The 10536-nt window shown below is 41.5% G+C and overlaps 1 protein-coding gene across 1 annotated transcript in view; it reads right to left on the bottom strand.

Annotated features, from left to right (window-relative positions):
* LOC124041504 (cadherin-23-like) overlaps positions 1-10536 on the bottom strand; it is a 640482-nt gene that overhangs the window by 129279 nt on the left and 500667 nt on the right. Inside the window, 2 exon segments of the mRNA XM_046359178.1 lie at positions 6585-6812; positions 7365-7493. Of these exon segments, the coding sequence (XP_046215134.1) occupies positions 6585-6812; positions 7365-7493 (357 nt within the window).

Genomic DNA, 10536 nt, shown 5'->3' with positions numbered 1-10536 from the left:
TGGAGTAGGTCAGGGCGTGACTGGGGGTTAGTCTAGTTTATTATTTCTATGTGGGGTTCTAGTTTTGTTTTTCTATGTTGGTGATTTTGTATGATTCCCAATTAGAGGCAGCTGGTAATCGTTGTCTCTAATTGGGGATCATATTTAGGTAGCCTGTTTGCCACCTGTGGTTTGTGGGATATTGTTCATGTGTTGTTGCATGTTAGCACTCCATGGTCATCACGGTTCGTTTAGTCTTTATTGTTTTGTTGTGTGGTTCACTTATTTCTAATAAAAAATGTGGAACCGAGATCATGCTGCACGTTGGTCAGAGTATGCTTCCAGCGATCGTGACATTTTATTAACATTCAATCCAAGCCAATAACAAACACATTGTTAAATTAATATAGTATAAAGCCATTGTTTATACAGCTATTTCTATTGAGTTGGCTGTCCCAAACCCTGCTTCCTAAACTTAATGTTTGAAAATAAAGAAATTCAGGATTTATGTACTTTGTTTAACACTATTACTCCAATGGAACATCTTGATTTGTTCTATTATTACATTGAACGATGGTGATCTAATTATTTGTTTAGTCTATTTTTAAACATCTTTCTCTGAAAAATGCTGCCCCACATGCTTTAAAATAATGAATGTGCCTTTAGCCAACAAATACCACAAGGTGATGGGATTGCTTCCCCCTCCACTATGGCCACATGGTGAGTAGTCTGTCTGCAAACATTTAGGAGAAATGTTTTATTGTATTAATGTGTTTTTTTAAGAGGTGTTCTTGCCAAACATTAGGAACACCTTCCTAAAATTAAGTTGCCCTTAGAACAGACTCAAATCGTCGTACATGGACTCTACAAGGCTTCCCACATGTATCAAGTTGGCTGGATGTCGTTTGGGTGGTGGACCACTCTTGATACACACGGGAAACTGTTGAGCGTGAAAAACCCAGCAGCGTTGCAGTTCTTGACACTAACCGGTGCGCCTGGCACCTACTACCCCGTTCAAAGGCACTTACATATTTTGTTTTGCCCATTCACCCTCTGAATGGCAATCACACAATACATGTCTCAATTGTCTTAAGGGATGGAAATTATTTAACATGTCTCCTCCCCTTCATCTACACTAACTGGAGTGGATCATGTGACATCAATAAGGGATCATAGCTTACATCCAGATTCACTTGATCAGTCTATCATGGAAAGAGCAGGTGTGCTTAATGTTTTGTATACTCAATGTCCTGTATATATAAATATTTTGGGGCTAAAACATGTTTGCTGGGATGTACATACAGTATCCAAATGAAAGATAGCCAGCATATATAATGGGGATTCTGTAAATTCCAAACGGAAATGGTAACAACCATAACAATTGACACCATAGAGATATATGTTTATATACAGTATATCAAATCAAATCAAATGTTATTTGTCACATACACATGGTTAGCAGATGTTAATGCGAGTGTAGCGAAATGCTTGTGCTTCTAGTTCCGACAATGCAGTAATAACCAACAAGTAATCTAGCTAACAATTCCAAAACTATTACCTTATAGACACAAGTGTAAGGGGATAAGAATATGCACATGAAGATATATGAGTGAGTGATGGTACAGAGCGGCATAGGCAAGATACAGTATATGGTATTTAGTGCAGTATATACTTATGTAAACAAAGTGACATAGTTAAGTGGCTAGTGATATATGTATTACATAAAGATGCAGTAGATGATATAGAGTACAGTATATACATATACATATGAGAAATAATGTAGGGTATGTAAACATTATATTAGGTAGCATTGTTTAAAGTGGCTAGTGATATATTTCCCATCAATTCCCATTATTAAAGTGGCTGGAGTTGAGTCAGTGTGTTGGCAGCAGCCACTCAATGTCAGTGGTGGCTGTTTAACAGTCTGATGGCCTTGAGATAGAAGCTGTTTTTCAGTCTCTCAGTCCCAGCTTTGATGCACCTGTACTGACCTCGCCTTCTGGATGATAGCGGGGTGAACAGGCAGTGGCTCGGGTGGTTGTTGTCCTTGATGATCTTTATGGCCTTCCTGTGACATCGGGTGGTGTAGGTGTCCTGGATGGCAGGTAGTTTGCCCCCGGTGATGCGTTGTGCAGACCTCACTACCCTCTGGAGAGCCTTACGGTTGTGGGCGGAGCAGTTGCCGTACCAGGCGGTGATACAGCCCGACAGGAGTGCTTTTGGTGACAAGCCAAATTTCTTCAGCCTCCTGAGGTTGAAGAGGTGCTGTTGCGCCTTCTTCACGATGCTGTCTGTGTGGCTGGACCAATTCAGTTTGTCTGTGATGTGTACGCCGAGGAACTTAAAACTTACTACCCTCTCCACTACTGTCCCATCAATGTGGATAGGGGGGTGTTCCCTCTGCTGTTTCCTGAAGTCCACAATCATCTCCTTAGTTTTGTTGACGTTGAGTGTGAGGTTATTTTCCTGACACCACACTCCGAGGGCCCTCACGTCCTCCCTGTAGGCCGTCTCGTCATTGTTGGTAATCAAGCCTACCACTGTTGTGTCATCCGCAAACTTGATGATTAAGTTGGAGACATGCGTGGCCACGCAGTCGTGGGTGAACAAGGAGTACAGGAGAGGGCTCAGAATGCACCCTTGTGGGGCCCCAGTGTTGAGGATCAGCGGGGTGGAAATGTTGTTGCCTACCCTCACCACCTGGGGGCGGCCCGTCAGGAAGTCCAGTACCCAGTTGCACAGGGCGGGGTCGAGACCCAGGGTCTCAAGCTTGATGGCGAGCTTGGAGGGCACTATGGTGTTAAATGCCGAGCTGTAGTCGATGAACAGCATTCTCACATAGGTATTCCTCTTGTCCAGATGGGTTAGGGCAGTGTGCAGTGTGGTTGAGATTGCATCGTCTGTGGACCTATTTGGGCGGTAAGCAAATTGGAGTGGGTCTAGGGTGTCAGGTAGGGTGGAGGTGATATGGTCCTTGACTAGTCTCTCAAAGCACTTCATGATGACGGAAGTGAGTGCTACGGGGCGGTAGTCGTTTAGCTCAGTTACCTTAGCTTTCTTGGGATCAGGAACAATGGTGGCCCTCTTGAAGCATGTGGGAACAACAGACTGGGATAGGGATTGATTGAATATGTCCGTAAACACACCAGCCAGCTGGTCTGCGCATGCTCTGAGGCTGCGGCTGGGGATGCCGTCTGGGCCTGCAGCCTTGCGAGGGTTGACACGTTTAAATGTTTTCCTCACGTCGGCTGCAGTGAAGGAGAGTTCACATGTTTTAGTTGCAGGCCGTGTCAGTGGCACTGTATTGTCCTCAAAGCGGGCAAACAAGTTATTTAGTCTGCCTGGGAGCAAGACATCCTGGTCCGTGACTGGGCTGGTTTTCGTTTGGTAATCCGTGATTGACTGTAGACCCTGCCACATACCTCTTGTGTCTGAGCCGTTGAATTGAGATTCTACTTTGTCTCTATATTGACGCTTAGCTTGTTTGATTGCCTTGCGGAGGGAATAGTTACACTGTTTATATTCGGTCATGTTTCCAGTCACCTTGCCCTGATTAAAAGCAGTGGTTCGGGCTTTCAGTTTCACGCGAATGCTGCCATCAATTCACGGTTTCTGGTTTGGGAATATTTTAAACGTACCAGTCAAATGTTTGGACACACCTACTCATTGCAGGGTTCTTCTTTATTTTTACTATTTTCTACATTGTAGAATAATAGTGAAGACATCAAAACTATGAAATAGCACATGTGGAATAATGCAGTAACCAAGAAAGTGTTAAACACATCAAAATATATGTTATATTTGAGATTCTTCAAATATGTTACCCTTTGCCTTGATGACCGCTTTGCCCACTCTTGGCATTCTCTCAACCAGCTTCATGAGGTAGTCACCTGGAATGCATTTCAAATAACAGGTGGGCCTTGTTAAAAGTTAATTTGTAGAATTTCTTTCCTTCTTAATGCGTTTGAGCCAATTATTTGTGTTGTTACAAGGTAGGGGTGGTATACAGAAGATAGCCCAATTTGGTAAAAGACCAAGTCCATATTATGTCAAGAACATCTCAAATAAGCAGAGAGAAACGACAGTTCATTTTACTTTAAGACATGAAGGTCAGTCAATCCTGAATTTTCAATACATTTTCAAGTTTCAAGTTTCTTCAAGTGCAGTTGCAAAAACCATCAAGCACTATGATGAAACTGGCTCTCATGAGGACCGCCACAGGAATGGAAGACCCAGAGTTACCTCTGCAGCAGAGGACACTATCATTAGAGTTACCAGCCTCAGAAATTGCAGACAAAATAAATGCTTCACGGAGTTCAAGAAACAGACACATCTCATTATCAACTGTTCAGAGGAGACTGCGTGAATCAGGCCTTCATGGTCGAATTGCTGCAAAGAAACCACAACTTAAGGATACCAATAAGAGGAAGAGAAATGCTTGAGCCAAGAAGCACGAGAAATGGACATTAGACCGGTGGAAATCTATCCTTTGATAGCATAGTCCAAATTTGAGATGTTTGGTTCCAACCGCCGTGTCTTTGTGAGACACAGAATAGGTGAACGGATAATCTCTGCATGTGTGGTTCTCACCGTGAAGCATGGAGGAGGTGGTGTGATTGTGTGGGGGTGCTTTGCTTTATTTGACCAAGAAGGAGTGGGGGGGCTCCAACCCTCCAAGAGCAGCAGTGGCAGCAATGTTTTAGACTGATCCAATGAACCATTGCATTTCTGTTCAACATTTTGTATCAAGACTGCCCAAATGTGCCTAATTGGTTAATTAATACATTTTCAAGTTCATAACTGTGCACTCTCCTCAAACAATAGCATTATATTATTTCACTGTAATAGCAACTGTAAATTGGACAATGCAGTTAGATTACCAAGAACTGAAGCTTTCTGCCAATATCAGATGTCTATGTCCTGGGAAATGTTCTTATTACTTACAACATCATGCTAATCACATTAGCCTACGTTAGCTCAACCGTCCCACTGGGAACCCACCGATCCTGTTGAAGTTAAGTCGTTTTTGGGGGTATCTGTACTGTAATATTCATATTTTTGACACTTTCTACTTTTACTCCACTACATTCCTAAAGAAAATAATATACTTTTTACTCCATACATTTTCCCTGACGCCCAAATGTACTCGTTACATTTTGAGGAGAGGAAAATGGTCCAATTCACACACTTATCAAGATAACATCTCTGGTCATCCCTAATGATGATCTGGTGGACTCACTAAACACATATGCTTCGTTTGTAAATTATGTCTTAGTGTTGGAGTGTGCCTCTAGCTATCCGTAATTTAAAAAACAAAACAATGGTGCCGTCTGATTTGCTTAATATAAGGAATTTGACATTTATACTATTACTTTTGATACTTAGGTATACTTAAAACCAAATCATTTTAGACATTTACTCAAGTAGTATTTACTGGGTGACTTTAACTTGAGACATTTTCTATTAAGGTATCATTACTTTTACTCAAGTATGACAATTGGGTTCTTTTTCCACCAAGTGTGTCAATCATAGACTATGTGAGATGGAGGCCACACATAGGCGACCACAAAGACCGATCACATGACATATAAGTCCCACAGTTGCGCAAAAATAGAGGATGCACGTTCGCATGCATGCACACACTCAGACAAATCACATTGTGGTGAGGAATATGTGAAGAGCTCTTGCAAGGTTTCTAAACAGGAAGTAACAAGTCTCTTCTTCCTCTTTCAGTAAAATGGCACCACAGCCGTGGATTTCCTGTTATTGCACATCGTCGTGCACTTCCTGTGTATCACAGTGTACTTCTTGTCCTTATACCTCTTATCAGCCAACGTAGAACACATGGGATTAAACCATGAACCTGCTACTCATCATGGGGACACTTTAAATAATCAAACAATGTATATATGATGTCTTAATATGCACTAAATACAGGTACATGCTTCACAAATCATCCATAAACTTATGCCATACACTATAAAGGCTTTATATTTATAGCTCCTTAAGAAAGGAGCTTTGCCACGTGAACATTGTCTTCAAATGCGTTAGAAAGTCTTTCTCCATGTTCAGAGGCCTGAATAAATGATTTGCTAATCTTAGTTTGATGTATTATTTCAAATATTTCCTTAATTCAAAATGTTTTCCTTATTTTATACAGTTTCATCATATTCGGTCACTGAAACCACTTCAAAGGTATTGACTCATTCAAAATACCAGGAATAAGCCAGGCTAATCCTAGACCATCCATATGGTGAAATGCTTGCAGTACTGAGGAACACCAACAGAGTGCAACATGTTTTCAACTGTGATTAACCTGACATGACTCTTCTGAGTGAAACCAGTCCAACAACCTATAGCCAAGTCACAAGTTACACAGCTATTGTCCAGGAGAGTGTTTAACAAGGCACAATGTTGTGTAACATTAAGATAAAATAAGCATGCCTATCTGACATGTAGACGACTCTATTCATTATGTTTTGCAACATTTGCCTGGTAACACAAAACCCTGTCCAATTCAAATCATCCCTTTTCCCTTAGCTCTGTGTGTCAGCCCCCACCTCCTCCCACCCTTGACCTCTAACCTCTGACCCTCTCTGACTCACCGATAGTGGAGGTGTGCCGTCGTCCTCCACCATCACGGTCAGCCGGTACTCCTGCTGGCGCTCACGGTCGGGTGGGCATGGTCGGGTTGTCATCTCACCTGTCATGCGGTCCATACGGAAGGTGAGGTCCTGGTTACCCGAGGTGATGTAGTAGAAGAGCATGGCGTTTGACCCGATGTCATGGTCTGTGGCCACCACGCGCAGGACGGACGTACCACCCCCCACATTCTAATACACACACACACACAGATAGATGGACAATAACTTTTTTAGCATCATGTGCATAATACACTATATTTTCTGTGTACTGTATATATTTCATAGCTTTTTGTTTTTGTTTTTAAAGCAGAGTGCAATTCCACCCTCCATTCATATTTTTGGGGGACTTGTATCCAGGCAGTACAGAATGAAATGGGGAGACAGGGTAGGGAGACAGAAAGCTTGGAAGGCTTTGGGTCAGTGTTGGGGAGTGTTCCAATACATGTAATTCAACTAGTAATTTAACTTCATTTTGCAGTAGTTTGGTGGTAGTTTCACTATATTCAGAAATGGAGAAAATGGAGTTAATTGCTTTTTTTAAACACAGGCAAACATCCCTTTCAGATGTTATTTTTTTGGAAGCATCTACGACACAGAGGACACTTTAAAAGTTGAATTGATAAATGCGTGCGTGTGTGTTTGAGGATGTGTATATTATTCGGTATGTAATTGACTGATGTGTGTGTTTGTGTGCGCGTGCATATGATTGTATAGGCTGACTGATGTGTTTGCATGTCTCACTTCACTGATGCTGACGTTGTAGCCCCCCTGGCTCTCGATGATGGGTGTGTTGTCGTTGACGTCTAGGATGTTGACAGTGAGAGAGAGGTCGCTGTAGTGGGGAGGCACACCGCTGTCCATGGCACGCACCTGTCATAACACACACATAAACTACATTATCAAAAGTATGTGGACACCTGCTCGTCAAACATCTCATTCCAAAATTATAGGCATTAATATGGAGTTGATCCCCCCTTTGTTGCTATAACAGCCTCCACTCTTCTGGGAAAGCTTTCCACTAGATGATGGAACAATGCTGGGGGGACTTGCTTCCATTCAGCCGCAAGAGCATTAGTAAGTCCGAGAACTGATGTTGGGTAATTAGGCCTGGCTTGCAGCCCGAACCATGAAAAATAGCCACAGACCATTACTCCTCCTCCTCCAAACTTTACAGTTGGCACTATGCATTGAGGTAGGTAGCATTATCCTGGTATCTGCCAAACCCAGACTAGTCCGTCAGACTGCCATATGGTGAAGCGTGATTCATCACTCCAGAGAACGTGTTTCCACTGCTCCAGAGTCCAACGGCGGCAAGCTTCACACAGCTCCAGCCGACGCTTGGCATTACGTATAGTGATGTTAGGCTTGTGTGCGGCTGCTCAGCCATGGAAACCCATTTCAAGAAGCTCCCAACAAATAGTTATTGTGCTGACGTTGCTTCCAGAGGCAGTTTGGAACTCAGTAGTGAGTGTTGCAAATGTGGACAGATGATTTCCATTTCCATTTCACAATAACAACACTCCCTGTTGACCGGGGAAGCTCTAACAGGGCAGATCTATTATTATTATTATTTTAAAATATTTTTAACCCCCCTTTTTCTCCCCAATTTGACTTACAACTTGTTGGAAAGGTGGCATCCTATGACGGTGCCACGTTGAAAGTCACTGAGCTCTTCAGTAAGGCCAATCTACTGCCAATGTTTGTCTATGAAGATTGCATGGCAGTGTGCTTGATTTTATACACCTGTCAGCCATGGGTGTGGCGGAAATAGCCAAATCCACTAAGGGGTGTTCACATACCTTTGTATATATGTGACCCGTTTCAGGAAACTAGGCTTATGTCACAAGTCACTACTTCACAGGGGAGTCTTTTTTTATCAAGCATTTCTACTGGAACATGTGAACTTTCATGTGCCTTAATAACAAACTTGTATGCCATCTGTAAATACGAATGAAATTGTTAAGTTACGAGCCTTGTTGTTTAAAATACAGAAAAAGGATATGATAGGTATTTTCTTAAGGTATAGGGGGCAGCATTTTCACTTTTGGATAAATAGCGTGCCCAATTTCAACTTCCGGCTACTCATGCCAGGAATATAAGATATGCATATTATTAGAAGATTTGGATATAAAACACTCTGAAGTTTTGAAAACTATTTGAATCATGTCTGTGAGTATAACAGAACTTATGTAGCAGGCAAAACCCCGAGGACTAACCATTCAGAAGTTGTTTTTTTTGTCTCTGTCTGTTCACTGAGTTCTCATTGGCAAATTATATTTCTTAGGAACCTGTTTTCAGTTCCTACCGCTTCCACTGGATGTCACCAGTCTTTGGAGTTTGGTTGAGGTTATTCATTTGTGCAATGAGGAAGTAGGCCATCAAGCAACTGGGTAACACTGTTGAGAGTGCGCAAGACGTGAAAAGTAGCGTTGGTTTGTTGTCTTCCTGTATTGAACACAGATAGACCCGTCTACAATTTGATTGATTATTAATGTTTAAAAATACCTAAAGTTGTATTACAAAAGTAGTTTGAAATATTTTTGCAAAGTTTATAGGCAACTTTTGAAATATTTTGTAGTGACGTTGCGTTTTTTGGAAGCTGTTTTTTTTCTGGATCAAACATGTCAAATAAATGGACATTTGGATATATGTACGTAATTAATCGAACAAAAGGACCAATTGTGATGTTTATGGGACATATTGGAGTGCTAACAAAAGAAGCTCGTCAAAGGTAATGCATGTTTTATATTTTATTTCTACATTTTATGTAGCGCCTGCAGGGTTGCTACCCTCTTTGTTTACTATTGTGCTATCATCAGATAATAGCTTCTTATGCTTTTGCCCAAAAGCCTTTTAATAATCTGACATGTTGGCTGGATTCACAACGAGTGTAGCTTTAATTGAGTATTTTACATGTGTGATTTAATGAAAGTTTGATTTTTATATAATTAAAAAAAAAATTCCGCGCTGCATTTTCCCTATTTTTTGCCCAAGTGGGACGCAACCGTCCCCTATACCATAAGAAGTTAAAGAGATGGAGAAAACACCTGTTTCCGGATTACATCTTCAAACTAAGGGCAACCGTGGCATGCCATCTGTGACAGGGAGACGCGTCCATCATGCATGATGATGTATATGTGTAAGATAGTCTAGCAGGCTACATTTTCAGGTATTAAATGTTTCAAATTTTGGCAGAAAGTGGTCTCATTTCATGCTAAAGTATACTGTTAGCTAGCTAGCTAATGTTAGGTGGCTGGCTCCCTAGCTAGCTAGCTGTGTATGACGTTATTCGTATCCCAGAACTGTTTGCTTTGCTAATTAGAGCCTAATGTTAGCAAGCTAACATTGAACCTGGTTGGTTAGCAACCAGCATATTCGTACAGGGTAGTATTGACATGATTTGGCACAATGTTCATTGTTGTTTAACTAGCTGGCTGGCTCGTTAGCTAACGTTACATGTGTGATCTTACATGTTGTTCACCTAGCTATGTTTAATTTGTTACCGAGCTAGCTAGCTACATTTCTTAAGCTAAAGTGTACAACAACCGTTGAATATGGCCGGTGTCAGTAAACACTTGCAAAAAAGCAAATTGTTGCCAGCAGTGCTGGCTAGGCTGTTTTCATGTTATCCAGAGGTAAACAAATCATCAGCCAGAGCGTCAAGTGTGCACTCTGAATGCTCGAGGACCGAAACGAGATGGGTGGGGCTAAAGCTTAAGAGGGTGTGAACAATGCTGAGTAGATGTAGACAAAGAGGAACTCTTCACTAGATGCCAAAATATTCAAAGGCCATTTTCTCAAAAGTGAGTTTACAAGTTTATCAACATTCAAAGCAAAATTACTTTCCCATTGATCCTCAAAAATGCAATATATGATATACCATTTTGTTGCCTTGAGTCTGTAGTTTTATCCA

This window comes from Oncorhynchus gorbuscha, linkage group LG08 (genome assembly GCF_021184085.1).
Source record: "Oncorhynchus gorbuscha isolate QuinsamMale2020 ecotype Even-year linkage group LG08, OgorEven_v1.0, whole genome shotgun sequence".
In the NCBI taxonomy this organism is placed as follows: Eukaryota; Metazoa; Chordata; class Actinopteri; order Salmoniformes; family Salmonidae; genus Oncorhynchus; species Oncorhynchus gorbuscha.
The sequence above is the reverse complement of the archived record's forward strand: the minus strand, read 5'-3'. Positions and strand labels throughout refer to the sequence as shown.